The 20,957-nt window shown below is 39.4% G+C and overlaps 1 protein-coding gene across 2 annotated transcripts in view; it reads left to right on the forward strand.

The window, feature by feature from the left end:
- The window catches only part of LOC122811426, a 317,519-nt gene that overhangs the window by 165,890 nt on the left and 130,672 nt on the right, over window positions 1-20,957 (forward strand). For both annotated transcript variants that reach the window (XM_044083270.1, XM_044083275.1), the window contains exon 6: window positions 9,710-9,860. In XM_044083270.1, the coding sequence (XP_043939205.1) occupies window positions 9,710-9,860 (151 nt within the window). The remainder of the gene's footprint in view (window positions 1-9,709; window positions 9,861-20,957) is intronic.

Consider the following 20,957-nt stretch of genomic DNA (forward strand, 5'->3'; position numbering starts at 1 on the left):
TATTACTGATGCCAGAAAGTCTGCTCTTCAGTTTTTTCCTTAGATCTTGCTAGTTCTTTCTCTCTTGCACTTCAAATAACCTAATTGCTTTGCACTTAAACAGGCTTTTGTAGCTATTATTGTAGCACACCTAAGTGCCATCAGCACTAGTCGTTCTTCATGGAAATAGCCCCAGTACATAGTAGTTATGAACACCCCTCCTGGCATGATTAAAGGGCAGTTCCTTGTGCTGTCTCTTATAAACCTGGTGTATTTGGGCATGCTGAGACAGTGTAGCAACTGCATCATGTACACAGACAACCCTCTCCTCTTACCTTCCAACACTCAGACTTGTGAGAGATGCACTTATATCACCAAATTGGAAGCTTTGCACTCTCCAGCCAAGACAGGACTAGCAGGTCAAGAGAAGGTCAACACCTGCACCACACCACATGGAACTCATAGCCCTCCAGAGCACCCACTATCACAGCTCTCACAAAAAACACAAACCACACACCCACCTTTGCGGAGGTTGTCAATAGAAATTTACTCAAACAGCAGAGACCTTCAAGACAGAAATGCACTCGACCCTATAACACAGCACAAACCACAAGACACATAGCTGACCTACACAGTGTGCCCCTCAACTTAAGCCCTTAAGGCTAAACACCTTGCCCAATACACTAATCATAGGTGACTCAATAGTGAGGCACACAGATGTCCCACTCACTAGGTTGAATAAAGAGAAGGTAACAGTCAGCTGTCTATCAAGTGCCAAAATCTGACACATAACACATGCACTCAGGTCACTCCACAAAAAGTACAAGTATGACTCTGTCATTGTCCATGTGGGTGTGAATGACCTGAGATGCACCTCCCTGGATGGTTTCCTATTATATCGTCGAAGTTTTGCAACTTTGAACATCATGTGGTCAAAACCATATGTTAGAAATTGTAAAACTTTGAAAATGTTAAAAAAAAAAAAAAGAAAAGAAAAACCTTACCGAACTATTGTAAGCAGGGGGCAAGGCCCCCTGCACCCCTTGCTCTTTAAATATACCAACTCCAAGACCGCACTACAATGCAGTACAGTGCGGAAAGGGAAGAGTTCCCTTTACTACACTGTAATGTGATTTCGTAGTTGGTATATTTAAAGAGCGGGCGGTGGGGGGGGGGTGCAGCCCTGCATGTGAAAGGTGCATGGGGGCTTGCCCCCTACTTACAACTGTTTGAGAATTTTTTCTTTTTTTTTTAACGTTTTCAAAGTTTTACAACTTCGAACATATGGTTTCGACCATATGATGTCCAAAGTTGTAAAACTTCAATGACGTAATAGGAACCCTCCCTGGACTACATGAAAAGAGACATGGTGCAGCTCTCGGATTATGTGGTCCAGGCAGGTATGACACTAGCCCTGAGCAGTATCCTACTGTCACCCAGAATGATACCGCAGTACAAATAATAAATGACTGACTTCAAAAATTGGCTACGTTTCTGGTGTCATGCTAAGGGGTAAAGTATCTGTCTGCTTGGGATGACATGATTGACAGACCTCACTGCTTTGCCAGAGATGGCCTGCATCTGTCACCCCTGGTTTTCTGGGTACTGGCTAAGGCTCTTGCCACCCCTATAGTGCCTTTTTTAAGTGATGTTCCAAAGACCAAATTACCACCATAACAGCTATAAATAAATGCAATCTGAGGGTCATGCTGCTCAACGCCAGACGTCTAAATCTCAAGAAGCACTTACTGGAAGCACTCCTCAAAATGGAGAACACTGACATTTGTGCTGTAGCAGAGATCTGGTTTAAAGCAGCAGAAAGCACCCCTGCACTACCAGGATATAACTAATTCCACACCTTTTCAGCCCCGAAACATGGACCGAAGTTCGAAACGCAGTGGTGTCTCCATATTCATAAAGGATATGTACACCTCCAGACTAGTAGCCCGGCATAACGCATCTGAGATACTTCAGGTACAACTAACATTGGGTAAGATGGTGATCCAGGTCATAGCCTGCTATAGGTCCCCAACCATGTCCCTAGACTCTCACTCCATGTTCCTAAGCACCCTGGAATCTATCAAGGTTCAATCCAAATCTCTGTTACTAGGAGACTTCAACTACCCCTACATCAACTGGAAAAACTACTCAAGCACCAATATACTGGCCCAACGTTTCCTGGAATTCATCAATTCCAATGCCCTGGACCAGCTCATTCTGACCCTCACTAGAGGAAGCAACATCCTTGACCTGGTTATTACTAACATGGGCGACCACTGCTCTACACCAATAGTCAGTCCCTCCCTGGTCAGATCCGACCATAAACTAATCGCCATGGAAATCCACATCTCACCCACACCCCCCACAAAGGTAACCACCTTGAAAAACTTCTCCAAAGCTGACTATGGACTCCTAAAAACAGAGGTGGCTAACTTCACAGCACCCATGCCAATGGAAAATAGCTGCATGACTGCTGAATAATACACCAATTCACTGTACAAACGTACATAAATGCATGGAACTAGCCATACCCAGCAGAACCAAGATGCTCTCCTCCAAAAAAGGAAGGCAATCTGGTGGTCCCCTGCCATTAATATACTCCACAACAGAAGGAGTAATCTGTTACAGAAAACAGTGAAGTCCCAAGACTGGAAAATCTCCCTTATTAGCCTCAACAAAAAGTTGAAATCCCTCATCAAATCCTCTAAAGCCAGATATGAAGGAAGAATTGTGGCAGACACTAAAAACAATCACAAAGCCTTCTATAGCTATATCAAGAACCTCCATGGCAATACCCAGATTTGCTCTGAGTTACTGCACAATGGTACCTCCTATACTGAGCCAACAGATATTGCCAACATACTGGCTGATGGATTCAGTGTCAGTCTTACCCTCCCCAAAGGTCCAATCACAATACCAGAAGAATACCAGGCACCAAGCATTACTGCGGTGCAGGATAAATCTGCATTGTCCAAGGCCAAAAATACAGCTTCCATGGGACCCAGTAATATCCCTGGCTGTGTTATACATGAACTAAAAAGTGAACTAGCACCACATCTGTGTGCCCTGTTCAGTCACAGCCTCACCTCAGGCTTTGTCCCTACTGAATGGTGCACTGCTACAGCCATCCCTCTCCATAAAGGGTGAGCGACTACAGACCATGAGAATTATCACCCCATTGGCTTGATGAGTCTGATATATAAATCTATGGGGCACATTATCATGGACCTGATTAACAAAGATATAGGAAATCTCCAAACTCTAGACCCCGTGCAATTTGGCTTTGTGAAAGGGAGATCATGCCTGTTCAACCTGGTTGGCTTCTTTGTGTCAGTCACCAGGGCTGTGGATGAAGATAAGGCAGTGCATACAGCCTACCTCAATCTGGCTAAAGCCTTTGATACCATTCCTCACTCAGGAATTATTGATAAACTCACCAAACTAGGCATCAACCCCTACATCACTAGGTGGGTTGCAAATTGGCTCGCAGATAGAACACACAGTGTTAAATTAGCGGAATCCAAGTCAGACTGCTGACCAGTCACAAGAGGAGTCCCACAGGAATCGGTCCTGGGTCGTCTCCTGTTCGGCATCTACATCTAAGAAGTCTAGGCCAACACAAAGGGACTCTGGCTGACCAAGTTCGCAGATGACTGCAAACTGGGAGCCATTATTAACTCCCCAAGTGATGCAGACATCCTACAGAAAGGCCGCACTGAGACCAATGACTAGTGTGAAAAGCATGGCCTTAAGCTTAAGCCAGAAAATGCACCATCATCCTCTTTAGTAAGAACTTAGTTCCCACTAATTACCACATTGATGGGAGCCCACTGAATACTGAAGGCGTTAGAAGAGATCTGGGGATGCAGGTTGACAGCAACATCTCCTTCAACCACCACATTGCCACTGTGGTCAGAAAGTCCTTCTATGTGGCACATATTACCAAGGGTTTTGCATTCAGGAAGAAAGATGTCATCGTCTCTCTACTTTTCCTCATTATGCCAATCATCGAGTACAATGCCCTATTTGGCATGTACCTTACTAGACACCTGCAACAGCTGGAGAGGCCACAGAAGTACCTCACGAAAAGGATCCTAGGCATTAAACACATGTCCTGTATAGACAGTCTCAAAAGACTCCAGCTATTCTCTGTCTAATATCACTTACTTAGAGGCAATCTCTGCTTGACTTATAAAGCCATGTCTGACCCTGCTCTGTTAGAAATGCTACATCTAAAAAATCCCAATCCCTCCAAACCACACGCTCCACAGACCTCAACCTCATTACCACAATCAACAGAACGTGCTGGAGGGACAGGTTCATAACCCAGAGACTGCCCATGCTCTGGAATAGACTTCCCATACATGTCAAGCAGAGGACCTCACTGGCCCTCTTCAATAGAAATCTTGATGAGTGGACAGGTAATAAAAAATTCACCCCGGGGATCAGTCCAATGGATCTACTTGACAGAGGCACTGGGAACTAACACTGGGCGGCATGATGCCAGGGCACTTCTATGGGCTAGGCTTGTAAAGGCTTCAGAGCCATTAGCCTATGAACCTATGAACCAGTCTCTATGCATACCTTTGTCTTTCTTTATGCAGATTAAAGCTGAGTGATCAAGTTTGACTCAGCTATTTGTGCAAATCTAAAAAGTTCAAGTTATTTCAAATTGCAATAACTTCAAGGTAATTGAAGGCAACCTAATAATTTTCTGTATATTTCTTTTGACATTCTTATAGGTTCTAAGTTTCATATGTACTTAGTAAGCTATTGCTCTTTGGGAATCTTAAGTAGCCTACCCTTAAAATCCCCTGGTAGTTTTTAATCTATATATTTCATGCACAGATAACCCGACAAGGGCAGAACAAGGATATGCTGGGACATTTATGTATTGCCACTATCCACGAGGGACAAGGATGCTAAACAGGGGGGAATTTGCAGTTACCAATCCCTTCATCAAAATTATGTATGAATAGTGTAACAGAACTACTTTGCTTTATGTGTAGTGGAAGATGGCTTTCTAGAACAGGAATTATCTGTGATGCATACCTAACCCTCCAACATGTTCTATTCTGCTATGGGAGAGCCTGAGATCCCTTGAGTGGGTGTTAATACCACCACTGTACTTGTGGATGTGTGGTATGTTTGACAGGTGGGGATCTGTTGGCAGTCTACATATATGAGGTAGAGGTTACTTGTCAGTAGCCTGTATAATACTGAAAACAGAGACAATGATTTAGACAGTCCACATAGTTTTTATAATTTAGGTGACTGAATTTCTTAATGACGTAGTCTTGTGGTTATTGCATTTGTGGCAAGTGTTTGAATAAGTATATACTGAAAGGGGTATTATACTTAATGATCTGGATACTGAGTACAGTGGAATGACTATGTTCCTGAATCTGGATGCTATACCTTTAGATATCAGCTGTGTGATGAAAAAAGACTTTCCTACAATTGTGGATATATGGAGATTAAAGGACAGGTCATTGTAGACATAGGTTCCCAGATATCTGACTACAGAATCCATTTAAAGGGATATGTTATCAATGTAATAGTTACAAGGGGAGTCATATTTACCAAAGGGTATGTCTATACATTTCTTGGCATTTAGTCAATGGTTTTGACAATAGCTATTTGTTTGGCATAGGCCATCTTGGAGGATCATAGTGCCCTCTGTGACTTTATGATGGAACCAACTTGGTCAGCCCTAAAGTTATAACATTAGCTTTGACCTTTGAGAAGAAAATACCAAAGAGGAGTGGCCCAGGGACTGAACCCTAGGATTTACCTCTAGTGACAGATCTTTTGGAGGAGGAATTGCTGCCTACCTTTACTTCATGGGTTCTATTTGTGAGCCACTTTGCTATACAGTGAGGTACACACTGATATACATCTAATTTGGAGAGTTTATCTATGACATCTGAGTGTGGGGTCATGTTGAATGCCTTTGTGAGGTCTAGATATGTGATGTGCATGGATTTGCCCTCATGCATTGCTAGAATAACTTTTAGAAGAAGTCTATCCATCTATAAGCCCTTTTCCCATTTTTGCACATGGAGTCAGGGTGTCACATCAACAGTGACAATCATCTAGAGTCAACGTTTACACCATTGGGTGGCTAGCCCTGCCATCATTATTCTTTCATACCACACACACACACACACACACACACACACACACACACACACACACACACACACACACACACTTGCACACTCACACCTACAACTAATTTAGAATTTCCAATCCATCTACTGCATGCCTTTGGAATGTGGGAGGAAACCAGAGAAACAGAAGATACTCCACAGAAATACAGGGAGGGCATGCAGCCTCTTCACAGAAGGCACCCCAGATGAGAATTGCACCAGAGGAACTCTTATTGTGAAGCAACAATGTGACCTGCTGTGCCACTGTGCAGCACTTTTTTTCAAAGAAGTCAACCAGGTTAATTAGACAGTATCTGTCTTTGATGAATCTGACCTGGCTTGGGTTGAGAGTCCGTAAGTTACCTATATCCTTGAAAGTGCGGCTTTCACTGACAACCAAGTAATCCAAACAAAAAAGCCGTAGAGCAGAAAGCAGTACTCTTCCAATTCCAAACCACGAAAGTGACACCAAACAACTTCTTGAACGCTTTTATTGGAAAACCACATGCGTTTTCATCCTTTTACTCTAGGACTTCATCAGATGAAACTGTTTTAAAAAACTCTACCTTTATACTTTATTACCAACACAATTAACCAATAAAACACAATTACTTTATTTTAAATAAACCAATGGATTTCTCATCTCATTAATATTTATTCCTAATTGAAGTTTAAAAAAATGATCGTATGTATAAAAACAATACTTTTAAAGTCTGTTTATCTTTTAGATCTTATTTAAAAGTTAATTTGACATCAAATATTACAACATTGGGAAAGTTTTTCATTTGATTTTTATCATAAAAAACATATTCGTATTAACTTCCGTGTAAGAATTCGCAAGCATTAAAAACCTTAGTCTTGTACCCCCTCTAGTGTCGAGAAACTATATAACATACTAATTCATCTCTCTAACTATTTCTCACTTCTTGTGTATTTGTTGTTGTGTGATTCCTACCTATTAATTTTCTATGTTCATTAGTTATGTCTCAATAAATTAATTAAATTACATATATATTTGTGAATAAATAAATAAATAAATAAATACCTAAAATTATTCTTTTTTAAAAAATTCTTAAAATTAATGTTTATGTATAAAGCTGTTCTGTAAACTAAACAACCCAGTGAATGTGACTTAAACTTTATTTCTTTAATTTCATTCTCAAAAATTATGCTGTTCCCATTATTCCTATTGTTTATGGGGACCAGGGTACTCACTAATAGTGTCTCCCCCTCCCCCTTCTCCCCCCCTCACCTGAAAATTTCTTTCCCTGTTGTGAGATTCGTAATACTCTTGATTATCCATCCCTAAAGGTGGAAATTCGGTGTCATAGTTATACTCCCTATTCTTTCTTTCACTATTTCCTTCATTTCTATCCTTATTGTTATAATTGTTCCTAAAATTTCCTCTCATATTCATTATTGTTGGTTTTGGGTAACTAGTATTGCTTGCATAAATAAAGTTTAAGTCACATTCACTGGGTTGTTTAGTTTACAGAAAAGCTTTATACATAAACATTAATTTTAAGAATTTTTTAAAAAAGAATAATTTTAGGTATTTATTTATTTATTTATTTATTCACAAATATATATGTAATTTAATTAATTTATTGAGACATAACTAATGAACATAGAAAATTAATAGGTAGGAATCACACAACAACAAATACACAAGAAGTGAGAAATAGTTAGAGAGATGAATTAGTATGTTATATAGTTTCTCGACACTAGAGGGGGTACAAGACTAAGTTTTTTAATGCTTGCGATTTCTTACACGGAAGTTAATACGAATATGTTTTTTATGATAAAAATCAAATGAAAAACTTTCCCAATGTTGTAATATTTGATGTCAAATTAACTTTTAAATAATATCTAAAAGATAAACAGACTTTAAAAGTATTGTTTTTATACATACGATCATTTTTTTAAACTTCAATTAGGAATAAATATTAATGAGATGAGAAATCCATTGGTTTATTTAAAATAAAGTAATTGTGTTTTATTGGTTAATTGTGTTGGTAATAAAGTATAAAGGTAGAGTTTTTTAAAACAGTTTCATCTGATGAAGTCCTAGAGTAAAAGGACGAAAACGCATGTGGTTTTCCAATAAAAGCGTTCAAGAAGTTGTTTGGTGTCACTTTCGTGGTTTGGAATTGGAAGAGTACTGCTTTCCGCTCTACGGCTTTTTTGTTTGGATTACTTACCTATATCCTTATTTATTAATCCCATAATGATCCTTTACAGATAAGGCTGGCCAGGATTAAGGGTTTATAACTACTAGGATCTGGTGAAACCCTACCTTTGTGTGAGGCAATGACTGTTGTCCTCTATTCATCTAGAATGAAACCTGTTTTGAATCTGATATTGAAAAGCATCTGTAGGGGTATGAAAAGTCATGTTTTAGGCTGACCAGGTGGTAGCCTTCTATGTTGTCTGATGCCATAGAATTTCATTCTTGGCCTTAGACAGTGCTTTGAGCATGTGTCCTTCAAGATTTGAGGGGTGTAGATATGGGTATGTCATCTGAGGATATTGTAGGGGGGGTAAAGTTTGAGCAAAATGTATCCACTAGTAGCTTGTCAATGTTCTCTGGGTCTGAGTATGTAACATCATTTACTATTAGTTATGCATAGTGCTGGGTATTATTTCCTGGGTTACTCATATATCTAAAGAAGGCTTTGTGGTTATCCTTCTCCTGGTTGGCTATTTTTACCTCATATCCAGCTTTGGTTGATTTGATCAGAGTCTGGATTTCCTTGCTTAGTTTAGCAAGAGTGTTTTTGGCATCTTGAGAGATAAATGTATATAGCCTGGTTATATGAGAGTTTAACCATAGAGTTTTTAACTCTGGCATTGTGTTTATTTTTTGTGAGAAACTAAAGGATAGTGGCACCCTTCACTGGTGAGTCCATATCCTTAGCCTCCCCAGACAATTGGGGAGGAAAACCGCAAAGACCTAAACAGAGATACATTTGTAGTCCTAAAAAGGACTTCTGGTATGTGCCCTCTACTCTTCTGAAACCTGTATTGACTGATAATTACAATGATCAGTATTTTTGAGGGAGACAGATGCATCTGTGCAATAATTTGCATGTACATAGAATTTGGCAGTAAAACATTCTGCATAAGCAGTGGGATTGTCAGGCTGGAAGGGGATTCTGAATTTAACCAGGTTATCATTCTGTTTTAGTAGATTACCCTTTGCACAATCTCTGAATACCAAAGTATTACTGTACATCTGTATTAACTAGTCTTAAGTTATTGTGCTGCAAGGTTTGATTCCTTAAGCCTCTATTGCGTAAGTGTGTGACCCTGAGCAAGTCACTTAACCAGACAGCGCACCTGCACTGAGTCTGAAAAAGGTCCATGGTGATCAGCGCTCTACCCCAGAAAACAAATAAATTAATAAAAATTGAAACAACATACTATCAGACGACATTAGATGGAATAACTCTGTGGGTGTCTGTAACTATTACAATTGCTTTATTATGAATGCTATTGAGTAGTTCTACACTTACAGAATAGAGAAAGGGTTTTGTGAAATTCCCACGGACTCTCATTATCTGAATTCTTTCTTACAGCTGTCTTAAGCCAAATACTACTGGGGTTGATATCGTAATGAATGGAAATTCTACAGTGACTCGTTTTTCTATCATGCTCTTTCAGCAAGTGAGCAAAAACGAAGTTTACCTACATTGCAGCTTTGCATACTGTGAAGGATCTTGTATTCCGGTAAGTCCTTGTCATTGCAGAATAAAACAAAAGAAAAGCAATAAATAATGTTTTGTAAGTAACAGCCTGTATATAAAAGTTAATGAAGGTGATTGTATATGAACTTGCACTAAAAATGCTAATATAAGCGATAGTAACAATTGAGATAAGTGTCTGAAAAATAAGCTAGGCAAACAGAAATGTATTTGTAGAATGCCTCATATATATATATATATATATATATATATATATATATATTTATATATATATTTATATATATATATATATATATATTACAAATTGAATATAAACTGTATATAGTGGAAAGAGTTTATATCATATTGAAAAGCGGTGCACTGTAAGCAGGAGATAAAATTATAAATCAAAGTGGAAATGGATGATGATAAAATGGAGAAATCAAGAAATAAGGATAAAGGAGGGTTTGAATGCAGGACTTTAAGGAGAATAACAACAAACATAAAGACTATTGTGCTGATAGAGAAGCAGAAAGTATTTTAAAAACTAAGGCAACAAGGGAATGGTGAAAAAAGATTTTGCCGATAGGGATGGCTGCAAGAATATAGAATATAGGCTGAAATTCACTGGGAAAAATTACCAAAAGAACCAGAGTATTGGAAGCAAATAACTAGGGAGGAAATAAGATAAGGCTAAGCAAAAGGTGGGACCGCAGGTGAGAGACTACCTTCCCTGTCTGAGATTGTAATAGTTCATAGGCAAAGAGAAGGGGGTGGAGAGTGCGACAAAATATTCCTTGATAACTATAAAAATCATCAGAAAAAATTGGGTAACAAAGGGAAGAGAGCCTGGAAAGACAATTTACAAAATAACAATGGCAGGACATCTGTACCACTCCAAAGTATGCAATAAAGTCCAGAAGGCTTCAAATTTTGGGAATGCATTGAGTTTGCAGATTTTTAAACACTCCCTATAGAGTACTTTGTCAGATGTGTTGGGGGAGCAAATGGTTGTAAGTAAGATAATAATTCTTTTGAACTGGGATATAAGATCTGAATTGCCCATAAATAGTAAAGCTTTACAAAGTTTACTGCTACTGGCTGCTATTGGCTGCCAAAAGGAGTAATTACTAGAAAGTAGAAATCAAACTCTAAACTAACAGTAACTGAAGTGCTGAATATTGTAATGAACATAAAAGGAAAGGGGCAAATCACAGACATAAATGGAATTTGTGGGAGCAATACATGCAGAATAATGTTTAGGAGATGTGAGATTTAAGGTATGGCATGAATTGAACAGTTTTTGTAATGTTCAAGTGAATAATAATTGTGAATAAGAAAAAATAATGAATAATGTATGAAAAGATTAAAAATGCTGTTATAGTTTGTTTTCCTTGCTGTTAATGTATGTGAATATATGTCACTGCTTAAAATTAAGACTTGATAGATATATTTAAAAAGTTGTGCTATACCACCAATAAGGTTGCCAGCACCATTGAAACAGTGATCTGTGCAGCTTATAAATAATTTAATATTTGCTGTGTTTTAATTAGTGAAAAGAGGCAGAACATTTATATTTTTTAATTTTTATTTTAATTCTAGCAAACAAACTTGTAAAATGTGTAGAGACAGGCAACCAAATGTCCAAATAGTCAATACTAACCACAGGAAACAAAATCCAAATTTCTTCTTAACAAAGGTTAGGACTAGTAGGACTGACAGGAGTGCCTGAATCCATAGCAGTCAACAAACGATCAAAAACGAGCAAACAAACTTGTAAAATGTGTAGAGACAGGCAACCAAATGTCCAAATAGTCAATACTAACCACAGGAAACAAAATCCAAATTTCTTCTTAACAAAGGTTAGGACTAGTAGGACTGACAGGAGTGCCTGAATCCATAGCAGTCAACAAACGATCAAAAAACGAGCAAACAAACTTGTAAAATGTGTAGAGACAGGCAACCAAATGTCCAAATAGTCAATACTAACCACAGGAAACAAAATCCAAATTTCTTCTTAACAAAGGTTAGGACTAGTAGGACTGACAGGAGTGCCTGAATCCATAGCAGTCAACAAACGATCAAAAAACGAGCAAACAAACTTGTAAAATGTGTAGAGACAGGCAAACAAATGTCCAAATAGTCAATACTAACCACAGGAAACAAAATCCAAATTTCTTCTTAACAAAGGTTAGGACTAGTAGGACTGACAGGAGTGCCTGAATCCATAGCAGTCAACAAACGATCAAAAAACGAGCAAACAAACTTGTAAAATGTGTAGAGACAGGCAACCAAATGTCCAAATAGTCAATACTAACCACAGGAAACAAAATCCAAATTTCTTCTTAACAAAGGTTAGGACTAGTAGGACTGACAGGAGTGCCTGAATCCATAGCAGTCAACAAACGATCAAAAAACGAGCAAACAAACTTGTAAAATGTGTAGAGACAGGCAACCAAATGTCCAAATAGTCAATACTAACCACAGGAAACAAAATCCAAATTTCTTCTTAACAAAGGTTAGGACTAGTAGGACTGACAGGAGTGCCTGAATCCATAGCAGTCAACAAACGATCAAAAAACGAGCAAACAAACTTGTAAAATGTGTAGAGACAGGCAACCAAATGTCCAAATAGTCAATACTAACCACAGGAAACAAAATCCAAATTTCTTCTTAACAAAGGTTAGGACTAGTAGGACTGACAGGAGTGCCTGAATCCATAGCAGTCAACAAACGATCAAAAAACGAGCAAACAAACTTGTAAAATGTGTAGAGACAGGCAACCAAATGTCCAAATAGTCAATACTAACCACAGGAAACAAAATCCAAAATTCTTCTTACAAAGGTTAGACTAGTAGGACTGACAGGAGTGCCTGAATCCATAGCAGTCAACAAACGATCAAAAAACGAGCAAACAAACTTGTAAAATGTGTAGAGACAGGCAACCAAATGTCCAAATAGTCAGTCCTACTAGTCCTAACCTTTGTTAAGAAGAAATTTGGATTTTGTTTCCTGTGGTTAGTATTGACTATTTGGACATTTGGTTGCCTGTCTCTACACATTTTACAAGTTTGTTTGCTCGTTTTTTGATCGTTTGTTGACTGCTATGGATTCAGGCACTCCTGTCAGTCCTACTAGTCCTAACCTTTGTTAAGAAGAAATTTGGATTTTGTTTCCTGTGGTTAGTATTGACTATTTGGACATTTGGTTGCCTGTCTCTACACATTTTACAAGTTTGTTTGCTCGCTTTTGATCGTTTGTTGACTGCTATGGATTCAGGCACTCCTGTCAGTCCTACTAGTCCTAACCTTTGTTAAGAAGAAATTTGGATTTTGTTTCCTGTGGTTAGTATTGACTATTTGGACATTTGGTTGCCTGTCTCTACACATTTTACAAGTTTATTTTAATTCTCTCATCCCAAAGCACCTGTTTGAATTACATAATAAGCAGCTCACCCAAATGCCTGTGATGGTAAAAAGCTGCATTGCCTTATCTATGTAAAAGTGCTTTTCCTGTCATGCTTCCACTCCTCGCATGGTCCTGCTAAATTTTCTCCTTTGTATTTATTTAATTTGATTAAACATTTCCTCTTGATATTTAGCCAGGTTCATGACTAAGAAATGTAGACAATCCACAGTATATCACTAAGGGGAATTAACTTTAAAATGGTTTTGCGCCATTCCATATGTTATGCCATTAAGTTAACTGGTCACTGTCATTGTAGGGTGCAGAGCACATAGGTACAAAACTGATGGATGTGGTAAACTCAGAATGTCCTGATAAGATAGGCTATAAACTATCTTTATTATGCTATTAAGGGTTATTACATGGACTGGCGTCCCTTATCTTTAGTACCTTTATCCAAGATCCTGCTATGGGTATCGGTGTCTATTAAATTATTTGTCAGTGATTCCTAACTGGAATCCTAGGTTATAACAATGAGGCACTAAGTTATAGAACAATGTTATTTTGAATGTTTAACAAATGACCACCAAAGGAGTAAATGCACTTTAAATCTGTAATAGAAACTTACTTCACTTGCTGTCTACTGAATTTCTATTCCTCGAAGATAGTATATTCATTTGCTTATTGTGAATACATTGATTCTACATTCAACAGAGGCCAATGTGACATGGGCTATTAGATGGTGAATCCTCAGCAACAAAATACATTGAGGACCATACTACCAGAAGTATTTTCCTCTAGTGCATGTGGGTGGTCTGTGTCCTTACTAACTGAGATACACTGGCCCCATCTGTAGGGCTATGGTTTTGGAACTGCAAACAATATTCATTCATCCAGTCATCTGAAGCACAGCTGATATGTATCTATCTGCCTATTTGTCTCTCTATCTGTCACTCATTTATTTAGAGCTTCCTTCTGCCTGGCTTGGACACCTGTGACTGCAAGACTTGGATTGCTTCTAAACCCATCTGGACCTACAAAGCCATTATAAGTATATTTTTTGCACTTGTTCTGTTTCAGTGACAGTTAACACTTCTGTGCTGCATTTATTTATTTTGTTGAATGTATTACTGTTTTTCAGGCTGCACTTGTTAAACTCCACTGTTTGTTACTGTACTGCTGTTAGGTTGTTTTAATAGTATTCTGATATTTCCTAGCATCCTCTAATACTGCAAAAGCTGTTCTGAGTTTGCCAAAGTTCTCCTGGGTCTGCCAAATATGTCTAAGCTTTGCAAAGTTGTTGTGTGTTGTGAACATTTCTCAGGGTTAGTGGACTCATTTCCAAGGATTTCTGATATTGCAGGACTTCTTATTTCTGTTCTAAAGCACTTGTCACTGCACTTGAGCTCAAAGCCAGCTTATTTTACATTGGGAGGGTTCTTTTGCACTCTGGTAGGAGCAAAGAGCTAACTTCAACCCATCCAAGGTGGGAACTACTGGTCAATAGCTTATTGTGTTTTTATCTGATTGGCCTGAGGGTTTAACTTAACCATGCAATCCTCTCCAGTTTAAAATCCTCTATAGGAAACACTCCATAGTCTCCCAATGTTCACAGCTGCTCAAAGAGCCGTCAGGTTGTGCAGAGGGTGGTACCACTGCAGGTCATTTAATAGTGCACTACTAAACACTCTCACTTTGACCTTTAAGTGACTCTACCTTACTCCTTCCCATCTAAAAATTGTGTTTCCTTGCCTTACATAGCATAGTCTAGAGTCAAACCTGCTGAATTTAGACTGTTTGGCATCACTCTGCTCTTAAACCAGCCATCTTACATTAACAGGGCCTCCCTGTACCGTTGTGGAAGAAGTGTGTAGCTCTGGACCCATATGAGTTGGGGATTGCTGGAGAAAGGTTCAGTCTGGGGCTTTCCCATTGTTACTTGTGTTAAAACTGTTTAAATATGTCTGTATATAAGCCTCACATTTGTCCAGCTTTGCACTCAGTTTATTGGAGTTGCTCAACATTTGGCAATTTTAGCCAGAGGTCTGGAGTGCATCTGCACTGAAATCCAAGGCATCCACTGAAAACAAAACTGAAAAATAAGTATATTATAAGCCAGCACTGCACTTTGTTAACTGTATTAATTGAATTACTGCTTCATTTTTGCTGTTTGTGACTAAGTCCAGCTAGCCCACTTCCTTCCCCAAGCAACAAATTCAGAAAAATCCTGCTACAATGAATGGGCAGTTTCCTATCATTTCTCTAGCCAGCTTGATTGATATGGGCATCTTGAGGCAATGTAGAAATTTCTTCATGGATGCTGACAATGATTTACTACTAAATCAAACTAACACCCTATGTGAACGATGCAAATACACTGTGGAATTGGAGTGAATTCTCTCTCTCGTAAAAGCAAACTAGACATCAAACAGGTTGTCAGCACACGTGCTTCACCTCTCACTCAAACCTCACTTCTCACACAAAATAAGGTCATTTCAAATAAATCCACATACACTGAGGTACTCACTAAAAACTGACCAAAAGAACACAGACCTCTCAAACGTACACCACCCATACTCATCACTAAGCAAAAAGAAACCACTACACATATTAACACACACACCCGTGTCTTAACAAATAAGCCCCTAAGGTAAACCATATCAAATGTCTTGGTCATAGGTGACTCTATAGTGAGATAAACAGATGTCCCCCTCACCAGACTGGACAAGGAAAAGGTCATGGTCAGCTGCCTACCAGGTGACAGGATCCAAAAAATCACTCATGCACTCAAGTCACTCAACAACAAGCACTGTTATGACTCTGTCATAGTCCATGTCGGAGTGAATGACTTGAGATGTACCTCTCTGGACTATATAAAGACAGAAATGATGGAACTCTCTGATTATGTGTCCCAGATAGGTCTGTCAATAGGCCTAAGCAGTATCCTACCCTCACCAGGATGATGCCACAATATAAACAAAAAAATGACTGACTTCAACAATTCGCTCAGTTTTTGGTGTCAGTACATTGTCTGTCAGCATGGGAAGATATGGTAGACAGACCTCACTGATTTGTGAGAGATGGTCTGCCCCCCCCCCCCCCCCCAGCTGTCGAATACTGGAAAAAGTCCTTGCTTCCCCCATAGTGCTGTTTTTAGGCAATGTCAAAGCAACAAATTTTCCAAGGTTACAAAATCTAATTGAGACCAACTCAGGGTCATGCTGCTTAATGCTAGGAGATTAAACATGAAACTGCACTCCCTGGAAGCACTCTTCATTGTGGAGGATGCTGACATCTGTGCAGTTACTGAGACATGGTTCAAGGCCACTGAGAGCTTCCTCACAGTGCAAGGCAACAATGCCTTCCACACATTCAGATGACAAAATGAGCATGAAGGAACCAAAATTCGAGGTGTATCCATCTTCCTTAAAACAAAATACACTTCGAGACTGGTCAAACAGCATGACTCTTTCAAACAGCTCCATGTCCAATTAACTATTGGGAAAGTACCATGCCACGTCATTGGTAGTTATAGATCCCCCACCATGAACCAGAATCAGCACACCACCTACTCCGCTTTACTGGAATACCTCGCCATACAGCCCAACACCTTAGTCATGGGAGATTACATACACAAGCAAAAACACACTGGCTCACAGGTTCCTGGACTTTATTTATACAAATGTTTTAGAGCAGATAGTTTGCACTCCCACTAGGGCCTCTAATGTTCTGGACATAGTACTTACGGACATTGGGGGTGGGGTCACTGTACTTCCCTATGCGTCATGCCCTCCCTGGTTAGGTCAGACCACATATCAGTCTCATTTGAAGTAACTACTGGAACTGACACCCTCACAGGAACAATGATTATAAAAAACTTTACCCAAGCTAACTACAGCCTACTAAATGATGGTATAAAAAGCTTCATACCACCTACAATCACAGACATCAGTGGTCACTATACAGAAGTGTACACAAATGCTGTCTACAAACACTTAAGCAACTGCACAAACTCCGCTGTACCTGACCAGATCAAACTCGGTCTTCCCGTAAAAAGAAGTCACCATGATGGACTTCAAGTATATACAGATTATATAACAAGAGGAAGAAACTGTTGTAAAAAAACCAAGAGGTCTATCACTCCACACAGGAAGAGTTCTCTCCTAAGCCTAAACAAGTAAATCAGAAATCTTGTAAAGTCTTCTAAAGCAATTTCTTCTTCTTCTCCTTTTGGCTGCTCCCATTAGGGCTTGGTACAGTTGATCATTGGTCCGCAGAATGAGTGGCACTAGAGTTTTAAAGCAAATTATGAAACTAAAATCTCATCCCTAGCCAAGGATAATCAGAAGGCATTCTTTAACTACATCCAAAATCTAAAAGGGAATGCCCAGCTATGTGCTGAACTGGTTGTAGATGGGATCACTCATACTACACTGGAATATATTGCCAACCTGCCAGATGACATATTCAGCTTAAACTTCACCCCCTATCCCCACCTACCATATCCCAAAGCATGCCTGACACCAGCCCTCTGCCTAGTATCTCTAGACAACATGTCATCTCTATGCTTGCCAAGGCCAAAAGCCCTGCCTCAATGGGACCAAAAATATGCCAGGTTGCTTACAAAACAATCTAAAACAAGACCTAGAGGACCCACTTGGCATTCTCTTTAATCATAGCTTGAGAACTGGCTATGTTCCTGCAGAATGGAGAACAGCAACAGTAATCGCCCTGCACAAAGTGGTGCCATCAACTGACCCTGGGAACTACAGACCCATAAGTATAACCAGCCTCCTCTGCAAGAGTATGGAAAAACTTATCATGGACCTTATCAACAAGGACATAGGTGACCTATAAACACAGGACCCAACCCAGTTTGGCTTCATTAAGGGGAGATCATACTTATTAAATGTGGTAGACTTCTTTAAAAATATCAGCAAAGCCATGGATGAAGGTAAGAATATGCACACAGCCTATCTCAACCTTGCCAAGGCTTTTGACACAATTTCTCACTCTGGCATCTTTGCGAAACTCTTCAAGATAGGGATTGACCCTTACATTACTAAATGGGTAGCTATTTGGCTAATTGACAGAACACAGTCGACCTGTCACCAGTGGAGTACCACAGTGGTCTGTGCTGGGCCCCTTACTGTTTGGCATCTATTTCTCTGAAGTCCAAACCAAAGTAGATGACCTTTGGCTCACCAATTTTGCTGATGATTGCAAACTAGGAGCAATCATTGAGTCCCCCAACAATGTTAACATATCGCAAGAAGGGCTAACACAAACAAATGACTGGTGTTAAGGCCATGGTCTACAACTAAATGCAAAAAAAATGCATTATTATTCCCTTTGGTAAAATGGGATTCCCTACAAATTACATTGACAACACCTCCCTGAGTTCCAACCCAGTATTGTGAGACGAGGGAACACAGGTTGATAGCAACCTGAACTTTGACCCTCAAATGTCTACAGTGGTAAGGAAAGCCTTTTATTTAGCCCACCTCATAAATGAGGGCATAGCAGGTCAAGGAATGTTGTAACCCCACTATACTCGACCCTCATCAGATCACTAATAGAGTATAATGCACCCTTTTACATGTATCTCACCAGATACCTGCAGCAGCTGGAGAGACCTCAGAGGTTTCTCACTAAGAAAATACAGGGACCCCAAACCATGACCTGCATGGCAGGTTGAAAGCCCTTCACTTTACTCTGTATCTTACAAGCTGCTGAGAGGTGACTTGTGCCTGGCATATAGGGCAATCTCCAACCCTGCCCTAATGGAAATGCTGCACATCCACAAGTCAAATGGCACAATATTCACTCACTCTAGGGGTCTCAGCCTAGCTTGTGACATTAACAGAACATGCTGGAGATACAGGTATGTCTCCCAGAGGCTGCCACTTCTCTGGAATAGACTTCTTATTCACGTAAAATAGAGCTCCTCACTGACCCTATTTAAATACACCCTAGATAATTGGACAGGAGACTGCAAATTTGCCCCTGGGGTGGCACCTATGTCCCTCATGGTCAGGGATAGCTGGTGTTGATCACAGACCCATTCTGTTCATAAATTTGTTCTGTGAACTACCCAAAAAAAAAACAACTGTGGATAATTTGGTTTAACATGGCTGAGCTTGTTAACGCTCTAGGGCAGCTAGCCTACTAATCTCCTATGAACCTATGAACCTATCTGTCTAATTTATCTCTTTCTTTCTATCTGTCTGTCTATCATCTACCCATCTGTCTATGGAATAAATGGGTTGTTGTTTATGATGCAGTGTGATAAGTGGAACATACACTTTAGAAAAACATATGCAGACTTTACAGTAAGTACATATTTCAGAGTGCTACAGAGAGAAATGGTGACATTCCTTGCACAACTATGCATATAAGAAATGCTTCCCAAAATAAATTATAAATGTAAGCATCACTGGGCTAGTTAACATATATGGTGGTTTCCTACATAAACTCAAAGAAAATCTAGCTAAACTCTTATCAGTTTTATTAAATAGAACGCTGACATGTGGACATGCCCATGATTTATGGAGAAATTTGTAGTGGTACCAGTTCTCAAACTGGGTGTTACATCAGATTCTGACAGTTCTACCTTGGTATTCCTGCACATAGCGCACAGAGACATGCAAGCAGTTTGCACACCATGTATTGTAGGAAAGCATTCAAGATGGCAGATCATTGGTATGAATCACAGTCTTTAATGGATCATACAAGTAACCCCAATCCTTTATGAATTGTGCAGAAGAGTGCATTTATACCGAGTGGTGATGTTGTTCTCTGGTACCTAATTCATTTTTTCTCCCATTTACAGCTGAACAGCTTGGGTACTGTGCTGTGTTCCATGACACCAAAGTGCAGTAGAAACAATTATATGTTAATGTCTGATACTTTAGTACACAGACCATCCCTGCTGGACTATGCTCTTTCATGCTTGACTGTGATTTATAAACATGTAACAGCCGTTAGGCATGCCTGAGGAGCAGGGTCATTATTAGAGTACGTACCTCTCAAGTGTACCTCAATATGAGGAATGTTCCTCATTTTGGGCCTGAAAATGCTCTTGTTCCTCAAAGTTCCACACTGAAAGGATGTCATGCATTTGTTATTAGGAATATTTTTAACTGATATCAATGGCAAATAGCACTGAATCATATTAATTCATTAAAAGGACTTTTTTATACTTATAAAATAGCACATTTTAACCATGCTGTGAGCTTCCTAGATGAAGTTGTTAGTAAGCCGTTTTTAGGTGTTCCACATTTTGCCCATTTGTTCCACGCTATGAGAGCTGGTGTTCCTCAATTTGGAGATGGAAGGTTGAGAGCTATATGTCATGAGAAAACCCACTGCTGTGTAAACCTCTAGTGGCAAGAGATCACCATCATCACAGTTTGGTGGATGGGATAAGTTTTTTTGTGCTGTCAGGTTTGCCTATGCTATAGGGAACTCAGTTGCCAATAGGGGGCTGCCTATCATGTGACAGAGGTGTTGTGTTCTTTTTTGTGTTTACAGTGCAAATGCATTGCTCAGCTCCCTATGCTTAGTAGCATATTAGAAAGCTTTTCTCACCGGGACTCCACTGAAAATGGGTACTTCTGGCCCAGCTGGACTATCCCGGTAAACAAATGCAAATAAATAAATAATAAATAAATAAATTTGCATTTCATGAATGGAGTACTATGCCTGCAAAATGGAGCAAGATCTACATACCTGATCT

Source organism: Protopterus annectens, chromosome 1.part1, assembly GCF_019279795.1.
Source record: "Protopterus annectens isolate FY-2018-M chromosome 1.part1, PAN1.0, whole genome shotgun sequence".
NCBI lineage: Eukaryota > Metazoa > Chordata > Ceratodontiformes > Protopteridae > Protopterus > Protopterus annectens.